Source organism: Rattus norvegicus, chromosome 5 (assembly GCF_021556685.1).
Source record: "Rattus norvegicus strain SHRSP/BbbUtx chromosome 5, alternate assembly SHRSP_T2T, whole genome shotgun sequence".
NCBI classification, from domain to species: Eukaryota; Metazoa; Chordata; class Mammalia; order Rodentia; family Muridae; genus Rattus; species Rattus norvegicus.
Window position 1 is genome coordinate 147,642,595 of NC_141538.1, and position 23,183 is coordinate 147,665,777.

Sequence of the window (23,183 nt, forward strand, 5' to 3'; positions counted from 1 at the left end):
ACCCCTCCCACCCTCTCCCCGCCTCCAGGGCCGCGGGGGCCCGCGTCCTCCTCCCGCGGGCGATCGTCCGGCCAAGTGGGCGCGTCCCGCCCGGGCCGCGGGGATCTGGTGTCCGCTGCAGCTGGCAGTGCGGCGGGCGCCGGCACCGGCACAATCGCAGACGGCGTTGGCTATTAATAACGTTCCGGGCGAGCCCGGGGTCGTGCAGCCATGGCCAGCCAGGAACCCCTGCGCGGCGGGGACGGCGCCCGGGCCGCGAGGTAGGATCCTCCAGGGCCCGTGTCGCCGCCCGGTAGGACATGGGGTGCTGGGTGGGCTCCCATTTCTGACCCGCGTCCCCTTTCCCTTGGCTGTGGGTAGTGGTCCTGCCCGGGTGTGGCACGGGGCGGAGCCACGGGGGAAGGGAGATAGGAGGCCCTGGTTTGGGGACCTGACACCTCTTTTGGGTGGTTTGTGTTACTCCTTCCACAGGCTGAGAGGGATTAATCCTTTCAGGCTAGCAACCTGTCAAAACGTACTTGGCCTAACTGGCCAAAAGTGTAAGTTTTGTCTTTTTTTAGTCTTATTACTCATTCGCTTGTTATCGGAGCGAGGGAGAAAGAAACCATTTGAGAATTCACTGCATTTGAGCCACTTGGTGCAGGGTTGGGCACCTGCCAGGCTGAAGTTGGGTCTGTTCAGCCGGCTTGTTCTCCCTGGTGTGGCTCAGGGTGGAGGCCTAGCGAGGGGTTGTTCTCCTGGCCTAGCACTGGGCCCTGGCTGAACCTAACAGCTGTCCACACTGTAATTTTATCACTGGGGATTCTGCCACTCTGTCTTTGCCCCGGGTCACATTGTGGTCCAGGGACTTCCCAGTGTATCAAATTATGGGAATACTTCCTGGTCCCCCCTGTTGTCACATGAGAAGACAAAGCTAAGCTGGGTCTTAACACACTTCTCCTGGATTCCCTACACACATACTAGTAAGCTCTGACCGGGCACGAATTCTTCTTTGCATGACAAATAAGACACGTCCAAGTCACAGTCTGACAGACAGCGTAAAGAAGTTGTCCAAGCCCCCTGGGACAGAGACAGAGTGGAAGAAGCCTTGAGGTCAGGGGCCCCGGCTGGGCACTGTCCCTTTCTTGCTTGGCCTCCCGTAGTCCGCTCCTTTGCCTTCTCAAGACAGCTGAAGACAACTTCTGGTACCCAGGGTGGTGTGGCAGCCTGGAAGTCAGGAGGCTTGGGTTCTATGCCACAGACCTGTGCCACTTAACCTTGGGCACAGTCATCTGGGAGTTCAGTTGGCTTTCTGTTGCCTTCCAAGGTCCCCACAAGTAGCCCTGTCCTCAGGCTGTTTGCTCTCACCCAGTGCTCTCCCTTCATAATCTAATGTCCCTACTCCCAAAGGTGAGCTGCGTTCAGAACGTCATGAAGACACAGTGGGTGTTTGTTGGGGGACATGGTACCAAGTCGATGGAGTTGGAGGATTTTTAGACTTTTTTTTTTCCGGAGCTGGGGACCGAACCTAGGGCCTTGCACTTGCTAGGCAAGCGCTCTACCACTGAGCTAAATCCCCAACCCCCCTTAGACATTTCTTAAGTAAACAGATTTTTTTTTTTTTTAAATTTGTTTTAGCCCTGACTGTCTTGGAACTCACTATGTAGACCAGGCTGGCCTTTAACTCACCGAAATCCACCTGCTTCTGCCTCCCAAGTGCTGGGGTTAAAGACATGCGCTGCACTGCCCAGCAACAGATTATCTTTTTTCTGACTGGGACGTGAGCCTAGTACTTCCTGCATGCGAGACAAGTGTTCTGCCCCTCAGTCTCAGCCCTAACCCTAGAAAGACCTGAAAACGACGTTTCAGAGTCTTTCAGGCTAAAAGGACTAGGCACTGTGGTCTCCGGGCTCCCTCCACTTACAGAACCTCAGGTGATCCTTCCTCTCTTTGCCCTTTGGCTTGCTGGCCTCTGCCTTGGGCCGTTGGGCGTAAGAGATGAGCAACCTACAAGTGTGTATTCATGTAAGCGCTTAGAATAGTGGTCAAGTCATCCCGAGGCGGAACATGGCGGAGACTCTGGCAGAACGGGAGAGGTGGGCCCTGCTGCCCCAGCGGCTGCTCCTTCCTGGTGCCAGGAATTTTACCTTCTCTGGTGGCTCTGATTGGTGTTTTCAGGCAGGTTGGAATTCAGGAAGTTGCATTTTTCAGCTACCTCCTTTAGACATGGTGGGCTCGGAGTAGGAGGGTTACCACATGTTGCCAGGCGCTGGGCGGATGGCAAGAGGAATGTGAGCTGAGGCTAAAAACTGGCCACGCCTCTGAGATTCTGAGAGCCGGGCACCGACGGACGGGCTTGTGCCTGTAATTACAGCGCTTGGGAGGCTGAGGCAGGAGGATCGTGAAAAGTTCCAGGCCTGGGATTGGAGAGATGGTTCAGCTGTTAAGAGCACTTGTAGCGGGGGCTGGGGATTTAGCTCAGTGGTAAGCGCAAGGCCCTGGGTTCGGTCCCCCCCCCCCTTCGAGAAAAAAAAAAAAAGAAAAAAGCACTTGTAGCGCTGGCAGAGCTCCTAAGATTGGGTTCCCAGCACCCACATGGTGTCTCACAACCATTCACAACTCCAGCTCCAGGGGATCTGATGCCTTTTTTTTTTTTTTCTTTTTTTTTCAGAGCTGGGGACGGAACCCAGGGCCTTGCGCTTCCTAGGCAAGCGCTCTACCACTGAGCTAAATCCCCAACCCCTTCTTTTAACTTTTAACTGAGTGCAGCAAACATGCACATGGTGCACAGACATGCATGCAGGCAAAACATCCAGACACATAAAATAAGTAAATATTTTAAGAAAGCGAGTCTGGGGCCAGCTTGGGCTACATAGTGAGTACCAGGCTACCCAGGGCTTTATAGCAGGACCCTGTCACAAAGGCTTTGCAACTGTGACCTGGAGCAACTGTGTGGTAGACAGCAAATTATGGCCAGACTTAGCTACAGAGAGGCAAGGAAGCCCGTTAGAAGGCAGTAACAGCCAAGTCATCGTGGAGCAGGCCTTTAGTCCCAGCAACTCAGGAGGAAGAGGCAGTCAGATGTTTGTGAGTCTGAGGCCAGCCTGGTCTACAGAGTGAGTTAGTTCCAGGACAGCCAAGGTTACACAGAGAAACCCTGTCTCAAAAAGACAACAATACAAACAAAAACAAACAACCAAAAAGCCTGATACGAACCAGAGTAAACAGACCGTGTGGCATGGACTAGGGTCCTAGCAGTGGGATGGAGAAGGCTGGACAGGCCTGGAGACTCCCTGTGGTAAAAGGTCAGTTTGCAGGGAGGCGGCTAAATGGAGCAGGAACTATGAGCGCAGGTTTCTTGCTAACTGACCTGACCCCGACACTGTGGGCTGTGGTTAAGCCTGATACTGAGCTCCACCCCCAGAACCAGCCTTGGAAGCATTAGAAGGAGAGAAGCGCCCCTCACAAGCTACACTCTGACCTCTACGTTTGCACTGTGCACACATGCCCCCTCCCAACACACACACGTACACACTAAATAAAATGCAAAAGGAATATAAATTTGAAGTAGACCTGGACAATCTCACTAGGTTGCCCTGGCTGGCCTGGAACTTGCTATGTAGATGAGACTGGCTTAGAAACTACAGGGAGCCCCTTGCTTCTGCACGGGATTAAAGGCATACACCATTGTGCTCCAACCATTTCCCACCCAGAGAGGAAGTAGGTTTGAGTATCTTCATCTGGTGTTTTTTGGGGTACCTGAAGCTCAGCTGCCCCCTATTATAGTTCTCACGAAGCTGGGGAGATGGCTCCATTCTGGTTGGATGAGGCAGACCACCCGTAGTTTCAGCCCTAGGAGGAAGAGATGGGACTCCCCAGGACAAGCTGGCTGGGAAGATTGATGAGCTCTGGGTTTGATTGAGAGACCCTTCCCCAGTGACTAAGGGAGAAAAGCTATTCAGCAAGCGTCTCATCAACATTAGTGTTTGGAGTCCATATGCGTGTGTGTGTGTGTGTGTGTGTGTGTGTGTGTGTGTGTGTGTGTACACAGACATATGCAAGCACCCAGGCTGATTCTGAACTCTCTATGCTGGAAAGGATGATCTTGAACTTCTTTTTGAGCGTTGGGGTTACAGGAAGAGACATGCACTACCATAGCTGGTTTTCTGTGGTGCTACAGGTCAAAGCCAAGGCATCCTGAGTGTTCCCTGAGCACACTGAGCTATATCCTCAACTGTTACTTGTGTGTGTTTGTGTGTTTGCACGTATGTGTGCATGTATGTGGAGGCCAGGGGTCAATTTTGTACGTCTTCCTCAGTGGGTCTTCATAGGATCCCTCATGGGTCTGGAGCTCGCCAGGTCAGCTACACCAAGTCTCTGGGCTTCTCCTGTCTCTGCCTACACAGCATCTGGGTTTTTCCCAGGGCTGCCAGGACCAGCATTCAGGTTCTCTTGCTCCTGTGTGGAAAGCAGGCACTTTACTGACTGATCCATCTTCGCAACCCATTGGGTTGTTTGTTTGTTTGCTTTGGGTTTTTTTTTTAATTGCTTTTAAATTTGATTTCTTCTTTTTTTTTTTTTTTTTTTTTTCCGGAGCTGGGGACCGAACCCAGGGCCTTGCGCTTGCTAGGCAAGCGCTCTACCACTGAGCCAAATCACCAACTTAAATTTGATTTCTAACATTTGTTTTTGGCATGGATGCTGGGAGGGGTGCACGGGGCCAGAAGAGGGTATTGTCCCTGCTGAACTGGAGTTGCAGGTGGTTTTTCTGGGAACCGAACTCTGGTCCTTGGCAGGTGCACCCATTGCTCTTTAGATCTTTGTACTAAGTCCTCTCTCCAGCCCCACCCTTGCCCCTTTAATACGTACTCACTTATTTGGTGCGTGTGCGTGTGCGTGTGCGTGTGCGTGTGCGTGTGCGCACTCCTGGGACAACTTGTAGAAATCAGTTATCTCCATTTGGAAGCCAGGGATTGAACACAGTTTATCAGATTTGGTGGCAAGTGCCATTCTGAGCCATTCACTGAACCCCCTTTTGGTGGGGGAGTGACCACCACGAAACCAGGTTGGCCTCCAACTCACTAAGTAGCTGAGGCTGGCCTTGCATTTCTAACCCCTGTCTCTCAGCCTCCCAGGTGTTGGGATTATAGGCGTACAGGAAAGAAAGGTTGTCTTTCTTTGTTGTTTTTCGGGGACAGTTTCTCTCCGTAGTCCCAATTACCTTTGAATGTGAGTAGAACCGTGGAACACCCAGCTATGTCTGACAGTAAACTTCCTCTCCTGGAAGTGATGTAGGCAGAGACCAGCCAGTGATGCTGTGGGGTGAGGGAACGAAAACAGTGGACTGTGTGTAGAAGAGGCAGACTGATGAGGAGAGTAGTGTCTTAGGGTTTCACTGCTGTGAAGAGACACCATGACCATTGCAACTCTTATAATGACAACGTTTCATTGGGGCTGGCTTACAGGTTCAGAGGTGCAGTCCATTGTCATCAAGGTGGGAGCATGGCAGTGTCCAGGCAGACATGGGGCTGGAGGAGATGAGAGTTCCATATTTTGATTTTAAGGCAGCCAGGAGGGGCACCTCTTCCATATTGGGTAGAGCTTGAGCACAGGAGGAGACCTCAAAACACAACCCTACGGTGATACACACTTCCTCTAACATGTCCACACCTCCGCCAATAAGGCTGCACCCTCTAGTAGTGCCGCTTCCCAAGGGTCGAGCATATTCAAACTGCCACAGATAGGTGAGAGAACCTGCTTCCGCTAACTGTGGGGTAGAGGCCGTGACGACACACGGCTGCTCGTTCACAGCCCAACATCTCTCTTGCAGGGATACACACACAGAGGCCAGTTTTCCTCTTCAGGACTCAGAATCCCCCAAGGAGGCCAAGACCTTTAACCCAGAGGCCACTCTGTCTTTGGAGGGGAGTGTGAACCTAGAGGACATTCTCTATCTGGGGGCATCGGGGGACTTTGAAGAGAGTCTTTATGAGGAAGAGTTTGAGAAGCCAGAGCAGACACTGTATATCGACGAATCGAGGCAGCCAGACGAGGCCCTGGACCTGGAAGAGCTTGTGAGTCCAGAGGAGACGCTGTCTGTGGAGGAACCTGTGAGACCAGAGGAGGTACAATTCTCGGAGCAGCCTGTGGCGCCAGCTGAGAGCCCAACTGCTTGCGAGGGAGAAATGGTGACCACCACGGAGGAAAGCCGTCCAGCTCAACCGATTCCCGGCACGGAGGAGAGCCTCAGTGTGGAGGACCTGGAGCTGCTAGAAGGCCGTTTCCAGCAGTGCGTACAGGCTGTATCTCAGCTGGAAGAGGAGAGGGACCGGCTTATCCACGAGCTGGTGCTGCTCCGCGAACCGGCCCTGCAGGAGGTACAGCAGGTCCACCAGGACATCCTGGCTGCCTACAAGCTGCACGCACAGGCCGAGCTGGAGAGGGACGGGCTCAGGGAGGAGATCCGGACGGTGAAGCAGAAGCTGTTCAAGGTGACCAAGGAATGCGTGGCTTACCAATACCAGCTGAAGTGCCACCAGCAGGACGTGGCTCAGTTTGCAGATTGCAGGGAAGCGCTGACCACCCGGGCCGCCCAGCTCTCTGGAGAACTGACCCAGCTCCGCGATGCCTATCAGAAGCAGAAGGAGCAGTTGCAGCAACAGCTAGAGGCACCCCCGACCCAGAGCGATGGGCACTTTCTCCAGGAGAGCCGACGGCTGTCGACACAGTTTGAAAATCTCATGGCGGAAAGCCGTCAGGGCCTGGAGGACGAATATGAACCCCAACTGCTTCGGCTCCTGGAAAGGAAAGAGGCGGGGACCAGAGCTCTGCAGGACACCCAGGCGGAGATCCAGGAGATGAGGGAGGCTCTGAGACCCCTGGAAGCAGAGGCCCGGCAGCTCCAGCTTCAGAACAGGAACCTGGAGGACCAGATCACGCTCGTGAGGCAAAAACACGACGAAGAGGTTCTACAGTACAGGGTAGGCCCATTGGCTGTGCAAGAGACAGTTTTAGTATTGTAGTTCAGGTTGGCCTGGAGGGCTTGAGAAACTTGAGTCCCTCCTGCCTCAGCTGGGACTATAGGTGTGTGCCACCACACCCAGCAGAAGTGACATCTTTTAGCTCAAAGGAAATCTGATGTCCTTCTTTTGTCCTTCTGAGACAGGGTTATAGCCCTGGCTGTCCTGGAACTCACTCTATAGACCAGGCTGGCCTCAAATTCCCAGATCCACCTGCTTCTTCTTCCTGAGGGTTGGGACTAAAGGTAGGCACCACCACACCCACCCAGATAGGTCTCAGAATGTCTTTGTAGGGGTTACTTACCATTTGGTACTAGAGAAAAACCTGTTTTTTGGGCCCATTAATTTATTCTGTTATTATTATTATTATTATTAATTTTATTTATTATTCTTTCATACAATATATCTCGACCACGCCCCCCCATATTCCTCCTGGTCTACCTCCCCCCATCTCATTCTTTTCCTTTGGTCTTTATTGATTTCACTTGGTTAGGCCTGGGTTAGGATTTTTTTTTTTTGTAAGATTTATTTATTTATTATATGTAGCTGTCTTCAGACACACCAGAAAAGGACATCAGATCTCATTACAGATGGTTGTGAGCCACCATGTGGTTGCTGGGATTTGAACTCAGGACCTCTGGAAGAGGAGTCAGTGCTCTTAACCTCTGAGCCATTTCTCCAGCCCCCCGGGTTAGGATTTGACAGGTGGTTTTACATAGCACTCTTTCTGTGTGTGTGTGTGTGTGTGTGTGTGTGTGTGTGTGTGTGTGTGTGTGTGTGCACGTACATGTGCGTGCATGCGTGGATTCTGGGGACTGAGCTCAGGACTTCACACAGGCTGGTCAAGTTCCCCATAGTTTTACTCATAATCCTCTTTTAACTTGAGAAGTTGTCTAGGCTGGTCTTGAACTCGCTCAGTAGCTCAGGCAGGCCCTGAATTTGAGATCTTCCTGCTTCAGCCTCCCAGGTAGTTGGGATTACAGGCCTATGCTTCCAGGGTAAAATGGGCTACCATACCTGGTTTGGATTCTTATTTTTAATATATATATATATATATATATATATGTATATATATATATATATATATATATAAAAAATGAAACTGAGGTTCAGCGAATTCAAAGTTGGGCCTGGCCAGCCCTAAGTGTTTCCCTGCTTCCTTTTTCGACTTTAACTGAGCAGTGACTCATGGTTGGCAGTAGAGAGTTAGAGTGGCCCAACGCAGGAGCTCATTCTGTGCTCTCCTGGGCACAGTGACCCTCAGAACCAACGATCCGGCCTCCACCCTGAAGCTGTGCAGGGTTTGGGATGGAACCTCTTGGCATTTTCCATTTTTGTGCATGTCACCATATCCCTTGTACTCGAGTTATTTCTGATTAGATGTGAGCCAGTCCTAACCCCGTTTTAGAACAGAGTAGGAGATAAGAACTGAGCGAATGGATATTTGCTGGTGGCACTGCAGGCTGGGTGTGCAAAAGGCAGGAGCTCTCGTTACTTATCCCATAGTCCCTGCCATGCGGCTTAGGGGACACAGCAGGCAAATGGTAAGTGTTGCTAGGCGCACTGAGGAAACTTCCCTGTGAGGCCTTTTACAGCCACGTTTTGTTTTATTTGCAGACAGGGTCTCAAGGGGCTCAGATTGGCCTCAGAGTTACATGTGACCAGGAGCTCTGGCTACCTCTGTCTACCTCCTGTGTGCAGGCCTTTAACTCACCCTTCTCCTGCCTCAGCCACCCAAATCCTGGGAGTATCACACATCAGCAGGTCTAACTTGGGATTTTTGGTTTTCGAAACATTTATTTCCTTAGGTAAACTTGGAGTCGTCTGTCTTCCCTCAAGAGAAGTCTTGAAAATGGTTGTGTTCATTTCGTTTTTTGTTTTGTTTTTAAAAGATGTATTTATTTTATTCATGTGAGTACACTGTTGCTCTCTTCAGACACACCAGAAGAGGGCATCAGATCCCATTACAGATGGTTGTGAGCCACCATGTGGGTGCTGGGATTTGAACTCAGGACCTCTGGAAGAGCAGTCTCTTAACCTCTGAGCCATCTCTCCAGGCCAACAAGTCAGTTTCTTTTTTTTCTTTTTTTATATTTTGTATTTTTTTTTTTCCGGAGCTGGGGACTGAACCCAGGGCCTTGCGCTTCCTAGGTAAGCGCTCTACCACTGAGCTAAATCCCCAGCCCCATATTTTGTATTTTTTAATTTATATTTTAACTGTTATCCCCTTTCCCAGTTTCCCCTCCAGAAACCTGATATCCTATCCCCCCTCTCCTTGCTTCTTTGAGGGTGCTCCGTCACCCACCCACCCACTCCTTCCCACCTCCCTGCCCTGACTTTCCCCTACACTGGGGCATCAAACCTTCAGAAGACCAAGGGCCTCTCCTCCCACTGATGCCCAACAAGGCCATCCTCTGCTACATATGCAGCTGGAGCCATGGGCTCCCCCATGTGTACTCTTGGTATGGTGGTTTAGTCCCTGGGAGCTCTGGGTGGGGGGGTCCTGGTTGGTTGATGTTGTTGTTCTTCCTATGGGGTTGCAAACCCCCTCAGCTCCTTCAGTCCTTTCTCTAACTCCTCCATTGGCAGAGTTTATTTCTAATCCTGTGTATCATTTGGGTGAGCGCACATGAGCACTGGTGTCCTCAGTGGCTAGAGGCATGGGGTCCACAGAAGCTGAACTCAGATGTGGTTGAGAGCTGCCTAATGGGGATCAATCGAATTCTGGACCTCTGCAAAAGCCCTGTAAAAAGCACACATCCAGCCCTACGTGTGCCCTGTACCAAGTCCTATGTGTGCTCTGTACCCAGCCCTGTGTGTGCCCTGTACCCAGCCCTGTGTGTGCCCTGTACCCAGCCCTCTGTGTGCCCTGTACCCAGCCCTCTGTGTGCCCTGTACTCAGCCCTCTGTGTGCCCTGTACCCAGCCCTCTGTGTGCCCTGTACCCAACCCTCTGTGAGCTGTTTTTGAGACAGGCTGTCAATATTGAGCATAGAGTGCCTTAAACCCTTGATTCTCCTGCCTTAGCCTCCTGAGTGCTGAGGTCTCAAGGCCTATATCGCCATGCCTATCCAAGTTCTTTTCTTCTGAAAGGGCTCCTAAGTGGCGTTTGCCGGTGACTGAACCGTGTCTCATTCTGGTTACTTTTCTTCCTTCCTTTCTTTCTTTCTTTCTTTCTTTCTTTCTTTCTTTCTTTCTTTCTTTCTTTTTTTTTTTTTTTGTTCTTTTTTTTCGGAGCTGGGGACCGAACCCAGGGCCTTGCGCTTGCTAGGTAAGCGCTCTACCACTGAGCTAAATTCCCAGCCCCATCCTGGTTACTTTTCAAGGCAGTGTCTAGCTTCTTAGGTTGCGCCTGCCCTCTTAAGAGTCCGTTTGTCAATACCATCACCTTCATCATCCATCCATTCACAGTTTCTACGTGTCTAGTATAATTGAGGCTAAGGTGCTGGCAAGAAAAGACAGGAAATTGTCAGGGATGAGGTCTTGCTGTTCTCAGAGTTCGCATTCTGGGAGGGATGCCAGACAGAATGAACGTTTTCATAAAATCCAACATCACTGACGTTAATGAAGCTTCCTGAGCTGAGGATGTAGCTCAGTGCTAGGCTGCTTGCTTAGCGTGCACAAGGCCCTGGGTTTGACCTCCCGCACTGCACACACAAAAAGAGAAAGGCCTGACATGGTGGTGTGCACCTTAATACAAGCATCCAGGAAGGTGGAGCTCTGAATTTAAGGTTGGTGTGTACAGTGAACTCCAGGCGGGGAAGGAAGAAAGAAAAGAGAAAAAAAAAAAGGTGGCCTGATTTGAGATGGATAAATATGAACGTCTTAGACTCAGTGGATAGTCTTCAATGTGCTAAGCCCAGAAGCATCTGAGGAATTAGCCCCTCGTATGTGCTCAGCAGCGGAGTAACTCGCTAATATGTAAAAGCAAGCTCTGTACAGAGTTCGGTTTACTTTATACCTTTGCAGGATAGGAAACGTTTGAAAGGTGTGCAGAGAGGGGAGACAGAGAAGGGTCGGTCCAGCGTTCTGTAGCTCCAGAGCAATGGCCCGCGCACGTAACCCTGCGTGCTGTAGAACATGCTCTTTCCCTGCCTCCACAACGTGTTTCGTTTGGGTCTTGAATGAGTTCACTGACTGGTTAGGCTAAATATTCCAGGCAGAGCGGACAGCTCATCTGAGTGCACAGAAAGTGAGCTCAGTATGACTGAGCTGCAAGGAATGAGGACACAGGAAGGGCTGGAGTGGGTAATGGGAATGGTTTTACATCGGTGATTTGTGTGTGTGTGTGTGTGTGTGTGTGTGTGTGTGTGTGTGTGTGTGTATAACTACATTAACTACATTCAACTGTACATGCTGATTAGGTCCCCTGCTCTGTCACTCTCGACCCTCTATCAGTGAGAGGTCTCTAACAGCATGGAGCTATGCCAGTAGCTGGTCTATTCCTTTCTGCCCACAGTATGAGGACCAAAGACCTGTGCGTGACCACATTTGAGCTTGTTATGAAACTTCTCCCCATGAACATTCATGCATCTGTGCCAAGTATTCAAACTGCTGAGCCATCTTCCCTGCCCAAGTTTTCACTAAAGTCACAGACCCCTCCCCCTCCACTCCAAATACGCTAAAAAAGTTCTTTTGACGATTTCATACCTGTATGTGATATATTCTGATCACAGCCAACCTTCCTACTCTTCGTTCCCCAACCTCTGCCAACCCCTCCCTCTTTCCAGCAAGCCCCCACCCCCTTATATTCATGCTTTTGTTTTTTGTAAACATATATTTAGAAAGTGTAAATGTCTACATTCTCTAATGGCAGAGTGCCAAGCACTTTGGTGGTTTGGCCTTCTCGGGTTTCACAGAGAGGTCACAAGAATCTGTCTAAGGAAAGTAGCAGAGGAATGAGGAATGTGAGCTTGGAGACAAGGCCAATCCTGGCCCTGCTTCCTCACAGGTAAAATGGGAACATACCTGATTTTAACCAAGAGGCTAAGGAGCAGAGGAAATGGGACTTCCGGGGTTGGAGAGATTGCTCTTGTAGAGGTCATTCATTTCCTTTAGAGATGTAGGGCAGTTTACACCTCCCTGTGTAAATATTGTTTCTATTTGCCTGTAGTAAATGTCTCTGGGAGGCCTACTGCATCCATCTGCTAACCCAGGCCTATTCCCGAGAGCTCCCAGCCTCTGTACAATCTTATCTAGGCCCACAATGTTTTCGGCCTCTGAGACTTACTGCTGAATAAGCTCACCCTTCCTAGTTCTTTCTGAACTATGGCTGGCTGGTTCAACTCAACTGCGGTGGCTCAAACTCCTCTCCAAGCTGACTGATTCAATCTGGCTTCTCTGAGCTTCTGACTGAATTGCTCTACTTGGCTTCAAACTCTTGTCAATCTGTTCTAATCTTCTGACTCCTTCTCCTTCTGTCTCCTTCTGTCTTCACCCGTGTCTAGCTTGTTCTCTCTGAAATCTGTCTGTAATTGTCCTGGTAAAATTGTCTCCTCCTTCTCTTTTTTCTGTCTCTGCATTGCTCTCTTAAGTAGCCTCCCTTTCCTCTCTCCTCATGAGAGTTGGGCAGATTCTATGTCTCACTCATTCTGTCTAAGTCTTTCTTTGATTTGTCACTTTTTCTACCACTCAAATAGCCATCACTTTCAAACATGGGTGCTTCCTCCTACAAACTAATTTTTGCCTTCATTGTTGGGGATTAAAGGTGCGTACTAAGGGCAGGTCTGTATTCCAGTCAGAGGGTTAAAGGTGTGTGCTGAGGGCTGAGCCGCACCACAACTAAAAACAGTTTTTTTTTGTTTTTGTGGGTTTTTTTTTATGCTCTATTTATTTTATTCATGAGTACACTGTAGCTGTCTTCAGACACACCAGAAGAGGGCATCAGATCCCATTACAGACGGTTGTGAGCCACCATGTGGTTGCTGGGAATTGAACTCGGGACCTCTGGAAGAGCAGACAGTGCTCTTAACTGCTGAGCCATCTCTCCAGCCCAAAAACCAGTTTTTGTTTTTGTTTTTTTTTTTCCCGGTATATAACACAATCTTAGGGTTTACAGTGTGACCAAATATCCTGCAACATTCCTGTTAACTCCAGCTCCAAGGGCCCCATGACTTCTCCTGACTTCCCTAGTCACTAACATTCCCATGGTGCACATATATACACTGAGGTACAGATAAATTCATATTATTTTTTAAAAAATGGGGGCTGGAGAGATGGCTCAGCAGTTGAGAGCACTGACTGTTCTTCCCGAGGTCCTGAGTTCAAATCCCAGCAACCACATGGTGGCTCACAACCATCTGTAATGAGATCTGATGCCCTCTTCTGGTGTGCCTGAAGACAGTTATAGTGTACTTACACATAAAATAAACAAATAAATATTTTTAAAAAATGGGATTCATAGCCAGTCCACAGGGTTGCATAGAACGAGCTAGCTATTGTTCGCAAAGCTGTTGCAGTAGTACCAGGCTAATACCTACATACTCTTTATTTTTGAGCCAGGGTCTCTCTCTATAGTCTAACCTGGAACTATGTAGATCAGGCTGACCTCAAACCCTCAGAGAACTACCTGCTTCTGTATACATACATTTTTCTTTTGTAGACAAGGTTTCTCTGTGTGCCCTTGGTCATTCTAGAACTCACTCTGTGGACCAGGGACCAGGCTGGCCTTAAACTCAAAGATCTGCCTGCCTCTGCCTCCTGAATGCTGGGGTCAAAGGTGTGCACCACCACTATCACTGTGGCCTGGTCCACTTAATTCTTTTAAAACAGGGATTTGTTATGTATTCAGGCTAGTCTGGAACTCCTGATCCTGCTGCCCTAACCTCTAGGATTACCAGCTTCTGTTGTTGGGATGCAGGAATCGACACACAAACCATATGAACACTGATCTCAGTTAAACACACCCTAAGACAGATCAATCAGGGCTACAAAAAAGGACTTGGCGGTCCCCAGCTCCGAAAAAAAGAACCAAAAAAAAAAAAAAAAAAAAAAAAGGACTTGGAAGCCTAATTGTGGTACAAGTCTGTTCTTAGGGTAGGGCTTTTTTCTTTTTAAAGATTTATTTCATTTATTTCATGTATCTGAGTACTCTGTAGCTGTCTTCGGACACAGCAGACGAGGGCATCAGATCTCATTACAGATGGTTGTGAGCCACCATGTGGTTGCTGGGAATTGAACTCAGGACCTCTGGAAGAGCAGTCAGTGCTCTTAACCACTGAGCCATCTCTCCAGCCCCCTCCTTTCCCTTTCATTTTTTTTTTCCTTTTTTTTTTTTTTTTCAGAGCTGGGAACCAAACCCAGGGCCTTGCGCTTGCTAGGCAAGTGCTCTACTACTGAGCTAAATCCCCTACCCCTCCCTTTCATTGTTTAACAGGTGACATTTTCCTTTGGAAGCAGACCTGGTGTTTATTATCATATTTCTGGCTTTGTAGACTAGCCAGGTCAGCCTTGAATTCTTCTGCCTCTGCCTCCTGAGTGCCAGGGTTAAAGGCCTGCACCACTGTACCTGGCTTAGTCTTAGAATTTTTTAAAATTATTTTTATTAATTGTAAGTGTGTGAGTCTTGGTGGGTATACATGCATATTGGTGCATACAAGCACAGATGTCAGTCATTGGGTTCCTGGGAGCTGCAGTTACCAGCAGTTATGAGTTTGCTGAGGTGAAGGCTGGGAACTGAACCGGATTCCCTGCAAGAGCACTGTGTGATTTTTTTTTTTAAATTTAATTTTTAAATCCTGTGTGCATGGGTGTTTTGCCTGTATGTATGTTTGTGTACCAAGGGACCAGAAGGCAGCGTAAGATCCCTTGGAACTGGAGGCACAGATGCTTGTGGGTCCTGCTTTAAACATTGAGCCATCTCGGTGTTTAAGGGATGTGGTGGCGCATGCCTTAAATCCCAGCACTCAGGAGGCAAAGGCAGGTAGATTTCTTGGATTCCTGGCCTCCAAAGTGAGTTCTAGAACAGTAAGGAGTACAGAGAAACCCTGTCTCACAACCAACCAACCAACCAACCAAAAACCCACAACAAAAACCCACAAAACAAAAACCCAAACCAACCCAAACATCAAGCCACCACTCCAGTTAACACCCTTTCCCCTTCTATTCTCTTTAAAGATTTATTATATACAAGTACACTGTAGCTGTCTTCAGCTGCCCCAGGAAAGGGCATCTGATCTCACTTCAGATGGTTGTGAGCCACCATGTGGTTGCTGGGAATTGAACTCAGGACCTCTGGAAGAGTAGTCGGGGCTCTTAACCGCTGAGCCATCTCTCCAGCCCTCCCCCTCTATTTTTAAGACTGATTTATTAATGTATATGAGTATACTGTTACCTCTTCAGACACACCAGAAGTCATCTGATCCCATTACAGATGTTTGTAAGCCATCATGTGATTCCTGGAAATTGAACTCAGGACCTCTGAAAGAGTAGTTAGTGCTCTTATCTGCTAGGCCATCTCTCCAGCCCCCACCTCCTGCCCTCTTTAATAACAGGTTCTACTTATCCTTGGTTAGCTAGGAATTCACTATGACTCAGGAGGTGGCTTCTTCCATTCACCTGCCTGGGTCCCCTTAGAGATGCTGGCTCCACCTAGCTCCTTGAGACCGTCCTTATGGGCCTGGAGATGGTTGACTGACTCAGCTAGACCAGCTAGAGAGCTGTTTCTGAATTACCCGTGTGAGCATGTCACCAGTGTTTTCTCCCATGGACTCTGGGGATTAACTGAGGTTCTCTTATCATGTGGCCAGAACTTTAGTGACTAAGCAACTTCTCCAAAGAATACTTTACTTTTTAAAGTGTTTTTTGAGACAGATCCTCCACATAGCTCTGTTCTGGAACTATGTGGAGCAAGGTAGTCTTGGACTCAGAAATCTGCTAGGATTAAAGGTGGGTGTCATCACGTCAAGCCATTTTTTTTAAAAAGATTTATTTATTTTATGTATATGAGTACACTATAGATCTCTTCACACACACCAGAGAACATTGGATCCCATTACAGACCGTTGTGAGCTACCATGTGGTTGCTGGGAATTGAACTCAGGACCTCTGGAAGAGTAGTCAGTGCTCTTAACCACTGAGCCATCTCTCCAGCCCCAAGCCATTTTTAAAAAAAAAAATTTAAATTTTATTTTGTTTTCTCTTTTGAGATAGGGTCTCATAGACTCCAGGCTGGCCTCTTAACTCACTGTGGCAAAGGATGACACGCAGACTGAGTAGACTTCTGGGATTATGGGCAAGCATTATCATGCTGTTTTCCTGTACTGTGCAGCATTGTCCCCACCCATGTACTTTGTACCTTAATCAAAACTGGGGCAGCGGGCTGGAGGGATGGCACAGTGGTTAGGAGCACTGACTGCTCTTCCAGAGGTCCTGAGTTCAATTCCCAGCAACCACATGGTGGCTCACAACATCTGTAATAGGATCTGATGTCTTCTGGTGTGTCCGAAAAGGTTAACGGTGTACTCACATACATTAATAAATCAATCTTTAAAAATAGAAGGGGAGGGGCTGGGGATTTAGCTCAGTGGTAGAGCGCTTGCCTAGCAAGCACAAGGCACTGGGTTCGGTCCCCAGCTCCGAAAAAAAAAAAAAAATAGAAGGGGAAAGGGTGCTAACTGGAGAGATGGCTTGATAGTTGGTTTGAGTTTTTGTTTTGTGAGATCCGAAGACAGCTACAGTATACTTATAATAAATAAATAAATCTTTAAAAAAAGAAAACCGGGGCAGTTAATGCCTCCCCTCAAATGCCACATTCTTAGGTGGTAAGGCCACATCTCTGTGGTCCCCAAGGGGGCTGGGCACTAAAAACAAAACCTTTTGACAATTTTGGTTAAAGGTGAGCTTCAGCAAGTGTTCAGCATCACAGACTTCTGTGCCTTAGTACCAAAGCTGCCTCAAATCAGAAAAACTCTCTAATAATAGCACATACCCCAAACTGATCCTTTTTTTTTTTTTTTTTCTTTTTTTTTTTTTGGAGCTGGGGACTGAAGTCAGGGCTAGGGAAGCGCTCTACCACTGAACTAAATCCCCAACCCTGATCCTGTCTTTTGAAATCATCCTTTTACAGTACACCCCTTCCCCCAAACACACCAACACCCAGTGTCCCCAGTGTTCAGACCATTTGAGGCAAAGTCACATACAGCTCAGGCTGGCCTGGAACCTGACTCTGTCTCCTCCTCCAAAATGCATATCCCGTAATTTATGCCACCATTAGGGGTCAAGCCCAGGGCTTTGTGAAGAAAGGCAGTCTGCCATGTGAGCTGCACCCCAGCTGTCCCACCCCAATCCTCAAGGACCGAAGCCAGCTGGCAGCCACGGCAGCCACGCTGACCGCCTTCCTTTATTTCCAGAAGACTCAGCTAGTATCTATCCTCAGCACCACACACGAGCTGTCATCCTATACTTCCTTTTCAAAACAGGCAGTGTCTTATGTAGTGCAGGCTGGCCAAAAAGGATGTACCCAAGGATGACCCACCTACCTTCCCCGTTCGCAGGGCTCCTGGGTACCACCATGGCTTCCTCCTTTCAGTGCTGGCTCATTAGGGTGTAGACATGTGCTCTGCTGCTGAACCCTAACTCTAGCCCCCTCTATTCAGGCTTACCTTTGGCTTTAGTTGTAAAATGATTTTCAAACCTTAAAGAATCTCAATACTTTACAAAGTGCAGATAAATCCTTTAAAAAAAAAAACTTCCGGGGCTGGAGAGATGGCTCAGCGGTTAAGAGCACCCGACTGCTCTTCCAGAGGTCATGAGTTCAATTCCCAGCAACCACATGGTGGCTCACAACCATCTGTAAAGAGATCTGATGCCATCTTCTGGTGTATCTGAAGACAGCTACAGTGTACATATATATAATAAATGAATGAATCTTTAAAAAAAAAAAAAACAAAAAAAGAAAAAACTTCCAACCCACAAGTTAGTACCTTACCATGCTCCTAAAATAGAAAGTAATGAATTGAGGAATGTGAACAACTGATAAGGCACCAAGAACACCAAACCCTGAATATACCTTTTCACTTCGTTAACAGAACTCACTTTGTCTGGCCTGCACGTTTGTACACTCCATGTATTCTTGGTGCCCAGAGAGGTGAGGACTCAGGAGTCTAGAGCTAGTTACCAATGGCTGTGAGTCATGTGGGTGCAAAGAATCAAACCTCGGTCCTCTGCAAGAGCAACAAGTGCTCTTAACCGCTGAGCCATCGCCCCCACTCGCCTTTTCACCCGTGTCAAGATTTAAGTAACTTGGCTAGAGATGGCTCAGCGGTTAAGAGCACTGACTGTTCTTCCAGAGGTCCCGAGTTCAAATTCCAGCATCCATGGAAGGCTCACAACCCTCTGTAATGGGATCTGATGCCCTCTTCTGGTGTGTCTGAAGACAGCAACAGTGTACTCATATATATTAAATACATCTTTAAACTTTTTTTTTTTAAATTGGAAAAAAAGATTTAAGTAGCCAAATGATTGGTAATGTAGTTTCAGGTCAACTCCCTCCCCCAGTTGTCCCTCAGTTTTGTGAGACAGGGTTTCTATGTGTAGCTCAGGCCGTTCTAGAACTCTGTAGACAAGGCTGGCCTCAAACTCAGAGATCTGCTTGCCTCTACCTCCCAAGTGCTAGGTTTAAAGGTTGCCAGTGCTCGATCCTGCTATATTCAATGACACAGTGGGGGGACAGTGGTGTATGTTTTTAATCCCAGTACAGAGGGGGCAGAGTGGAGCACATCAGAGTTGGAGGCCAGCATGGCCTACACACAGCTCCAGGCCAGCCAGATACATAGCGAGACCTTTTTAAGAAAAGAAATCAAGAAAACAAAGTAGCACAGTGCAGCATGCAGGTGCGGTACCAGCAGACATCAGGTGCTCGCTGCCTGGCTCACACATCTTGGCCATCCCTGCAGGAGCAGCTGGAGGAGATGGAAGAGAGGCAGCGGCAGTTACGCAGTGGGGTGCAAGTTCAGCAGCAGAAGAACAAGGAGATGGAGCAGCTGAGGACAAGCCTTGCTGAAGAGCTTTCCACATATAAGTCAGTGTTCTCTGCTTCGCAAGTCTCTTCAGGATGGCGGGCGGGAGGGTCCAGGGGGAAGTTCATTTAGAAAGAAAACAAACCATTTGGGGAACCCATGAACGGATGGAAACCAGCTCTCTTTTTTTAAAGGGCCATGCTACCCAAGAGTCTGGATCAGGCTGATGCACCTACTCCTCAGGCAGGTGGAGTCGAGGCACAATCCCCAGGTGATCCTCGTGGGCGGACAGTGCTGCTTGCTCATTACTGCTTGCCTAACAACACTAATGCCTCACTCTGGAGGGTCTTACGGTTACCCTTGCTTGGGATCCTCTTACTGGATCCCAAGCAGTTAACAGCCATGTGCCTCTGTGCCTAATACCCTCCCCCTTAAATGAAGTTTCACTATGTAGCCGAGGATGGGCTTTCAATTCAAGGCAGAATTCCTGGCCTTAGCCTCCCAAGTGCTATGTCTAGATTTTCATGCGCTAACTTAAGGATAGGAAGTAAGGATATGTCTCTCAGATACCTAAGGTCAAGTGTAATTGATTTGAAAAGCTTTAATCTTTCTTTTTTTCAGACAAGGTTTCTCTGTTGTAGTCCTGGATGTCCTGGAACTCACTTTGTAGACCAGGCTGGCCTTGCACTTGAGACATCCACCTGCCTCTGGAGGGTGGAGATTAAAGGCTTGAGCCACCACTGCCCCGTTAAGAACTTTTAAATTATAGATACCATCTACTGGCTGGTCGGGATCAGTGATTAGAACACTTGCTGAGGACACAGAAGTGGCTCTCAGGACCCACATAGCAGCTCAAGTCTGTAACTCCAGTTCTAGACAATCTAATGCCTTTAAACGTGATACACAGGTACATGCAAGCAAAACATCCACTCACACATAAAGTATTTAAATCCAGGTTCTATATACACTCCTCCCAACACTGGCACTCAAGCTTCCTTGGTACAGATCAAAAGGCAACCTTATTGTCAAGTTCAGAATGACAAGAGGCCAACAAGAGAGTTAAATTACTAAAAAAAAAAAAAAAAAAAAAGGGGAAGCTGAGGCCGGAGTATCATACATTCAAAAGCCCTTCCAGTAAAACTGAGATGTTGACTCAAAAAAGTACCAAAAAAAAAAAAAAAAAAAAAAAAAGAGAGAGAGAGAGAAAGTTAAAGGGCTGAGGGAATATAGCTCAGTGGTAGGCTGTTTGTTTGGCTTCTATGGGGTCCTAGTTCAATTCCTAGTATCACAAAGCCAAATAATATGCATACATGTACATAGATGGGTCACCTCAGTAGGTGGGAGAGCATGTCAAGCAAGCATGTCTTCAGGAAGACAAACAACAAATAGAGCCAAAGCTGTACACAACCCAGATGTCCACACACTTTATCGGATACGAACTGGTAAGTAATTACTTCAGATGATTCCTTCAATAAGCTTCTAGATTTTCTCTTATAGTTATACTGATCATTTGGGAGCTTTAACCCTGCAATGAGGAAATGATCTGATGAATACCTTTTTAAACAGGAAAAGGATAAAAACAAATATAAAGAGATCAGAGCTGAGGATGCAATGCAGCTCAATTTATTTCAAGACTAAGCCCCAGGTTTAAGCTCCAGCACTGAATAAATGGTGTGGTGGATGCCTGCAGTCCTAGCACCTGAGACAGAGGCAGGAACATCTCTGAGTTCAAGCCATCCTTGGCCCTAAAGAGGTCCAAGATACCCTGGGGTAAAGGAGACCCTTTCAGAAAGGAAAGACTGTAGCTAGAGCTAGCTCAGCAGTTTAGATCACTTGTTCTTTCGGACAACCCAAGTTTGATTTCCAGAACACCCCTAATTCCAGTTCTGGGACACCCCTTTCTGGTTTCCTCAAGCACTAAGCACACACTAAAGTGGAGAAAGCACTCATACATAAAAATATAAGGTCTTTTCTAGCCCCCAAAGACAAAGACGTGCATACATTCTACACACACAAAATCTCAAGAAACAACACTGACGCGGCTGGAGAAGGTCTGGTTAGGAGCACTTGTGGTCTCTGCTGAGGTTCAGCTCCCAGCGCCTACACGAACAGAGTGTAGTTCGGGTCTTAGGGGATCCAGTGCCCTTTCTGGCCTCCATGGGCTTTTGTGAACACATGGTATACTCACATCATAATCACAAAACCCAAAGACAAGGACCAGGCACTCTAGTACTTATGTGAGGTTCAGCTCTCCTGCCTTAGCCTTCTGACTGCCATTCACTGTAGCCGTGCGCCGTCACATCCGTCTACTCCTCCACCTCAGGGTCACCACTCAGTTTTGCAAGTAAGAGCAACGTGAGCCCCTGCTAGTGGAATGTCATTCCTGGTCTCATGAAAGCACACTGTAGGCAGGTTCGGGGGCACATGAATTTAATCAACACTCAAGAGGCAGGAGGATCTCTGGGAGCAAAAGGCCCAAGTGTTCTACGGTCAACCACAGTCCAGTCAAAGCTATACAATGAAACCAACACAAACAAACCACATTGTAGAAATCTATCCCCCACCCACGCTGCTCTAAGAAAACCTTTATGTTCATTGTTATAAAAATTAATTTCAGATTGTAAAAAGAACAAACTTAACTGTATTTCTTTCAATTTTACAGGGACTGTTTAGAAATGTATGGTTGGCTCTGTAACCCAGAAACAAGAACGCATTTATCAAAGGATCAGTAGGGATGGACTTTCCCAAGATAAGAGTAGCAAGCACCTGGCAAGCAATGTACCCTGTAAAAGTACATACACTGGCGGGCTTGCCTGGAGAGGTCAGGCTGGCTGGAGGCAGACTCCCAGTCAGCTCGTATCTGGAGTCTGCTGTAGGCTACAGGTACTGACGTCAGTGCGGCTTATCTTCCCGGCAGAACCCTGAGTAATGGATAGATCACCACACCCTGAAGTATCATCAAGAACATTATGGATTGCTTTGTGCTGATCCAAACCAAGAACATCTACGGGAAAACATTGGTGTCAAAGTCAGCCAATTTTTGCTACATGGATCCACAACAAAATCTTTTGTGCTACAGGTATTAAGAGTTTTAAATGACTCCACTCACAAAGCGATGTTCCCCTTCAAGTCTACACTCACGTAATTTACTCTTTTTTTTTTTTTTTTTTGGTTCTTTTTTTCGGAGCTGGGGACCGAACCCAGGGCCTTGCGCTTCCTAGGTAAGCGCTCTACCACTGAGCTAAATCCCCAGCCCCATAATTTACTCTTAAAATAGTGTCAAATTAAAACCACCACAAGACCCCACTTATATATAGTCCTGGATGGCCTAGAACTCACTTTGTAGACAATGTTGGCCCTGAATTCAGAGCTATGCCTGCCTCTACCTCTGGAGTGCTGGGACTAAAGGCACGACAGGCTTGTTTTTGAGACCAGGCCTCAAGTAGTCTAGGCTGGTTTCTAACTTGTTATGTAGGTCAGGATGACCTTGAACTTCTGATCTTGCTTCTACCTCCCAACTGCTGGGACTACAGGTGTGCACCATCAAGCACGACCCAAGACACACCCCAACCTCCAGAGTCACCGTCACCATGGATTGCTGCTCTGGCTGTCCTGGGACTCAGAGGAGGGACTCAAACTCATGGAAATCTACCTGCCTCACAAGAGCTAGGATTAAGTGTGCACCACCATGCCCAGCTTGATAATTTTTACTACATGCTAATGTAACCAGAACTCCTAGGAATGACTTCAGATTTGGACCAGACACTTTGTTTTTCAAACTTTCCCAAAGATCACAAATGGTTCTGGAGGTGAGACTCAGCTAGTCAGTCCAAGCAAAAGCAGTTACTTTTCCCAGCTATCACCACGTGCCAATAAAGGCACCGACTATATTTTAAAAGTAGGGGTTCCAATGAAAAACATTCGTCAGATATTAGCTCTCTGTAAAACAGTTCAAGTGTCTTTCAAATTTAAACTATGCCTTAAGTTCTCTATCACACTGCCTCCGAGATTCTTGGAAACCATGGAGCTCTCTAGAGAAAACTTCAAGAATATGTCATTTTACCACGGCTGATTTGTGTACTCTATTCAGTAATGTCTTCACAATTTCCCCAACTGGAGTAAAGCTCTCTTTTATCTATGGTTGTAGGTCTGTTATGTTTATTCTAATCTCGATAGTCAAAATCATGGAAAACAACTGTCATTCGAACAAATTCTTCCAGAAGCCAGAG

General features: G+C 47.8%; 1 protein-coding gene across 4 annotated transcripts; it reads left to right on the forward strand.

Annotated features, from left to right (window-relative positions):
* The first annotated feature begins 87 nt into the window (after window positions 1-87).
* Sync (syncoilin, intermediate filament protein) lies at window positions 88-23,094 on the forward strand. Of its 4 annotated transcripts, XR_015619889.1 has the most exons (6): window positions 100-260; window positions 5,810-6,959; window positions 18,892-19,016; window positions 19,149-19,225; window positions 19,576-20,396; window positions 21,617-23,094. XR_015619889.1 is itself a non-coding variant. In NM_001108683.1 (5 exon segments), coding segments are annotated over 5 exon segments (1,413 nt in total). In that variant the 5' UTR covers window positions 88-210; the 3' UTR covers window positions 21,628-22,249.
* Window positions 23,095-23,183: the final 89 nt, after the last annotated feature.

Coding starts and splice junctions, on each gene's coding strand:
- Sync (XM_087549993.1), top strand. CDS start 211: ATGGCCAGCCAGGAACCCCTGCGCGGCGGGGACGGCGCCCGGGCCGCG. Junction 261..5,809: donor GACGGCGCCCGGGCCGCGAG/GTAGGATCCTCC, acceptor TCTCTCTTGCAG/GGATACACACACAGAGGCCA. Junction 19,017..21,616: donor GAAGAGCTTTCCACATATAA/GTCAGTGTTCTC, acceptor TCAATTTTACAG/GGACTGTTTAGAAATGTATG.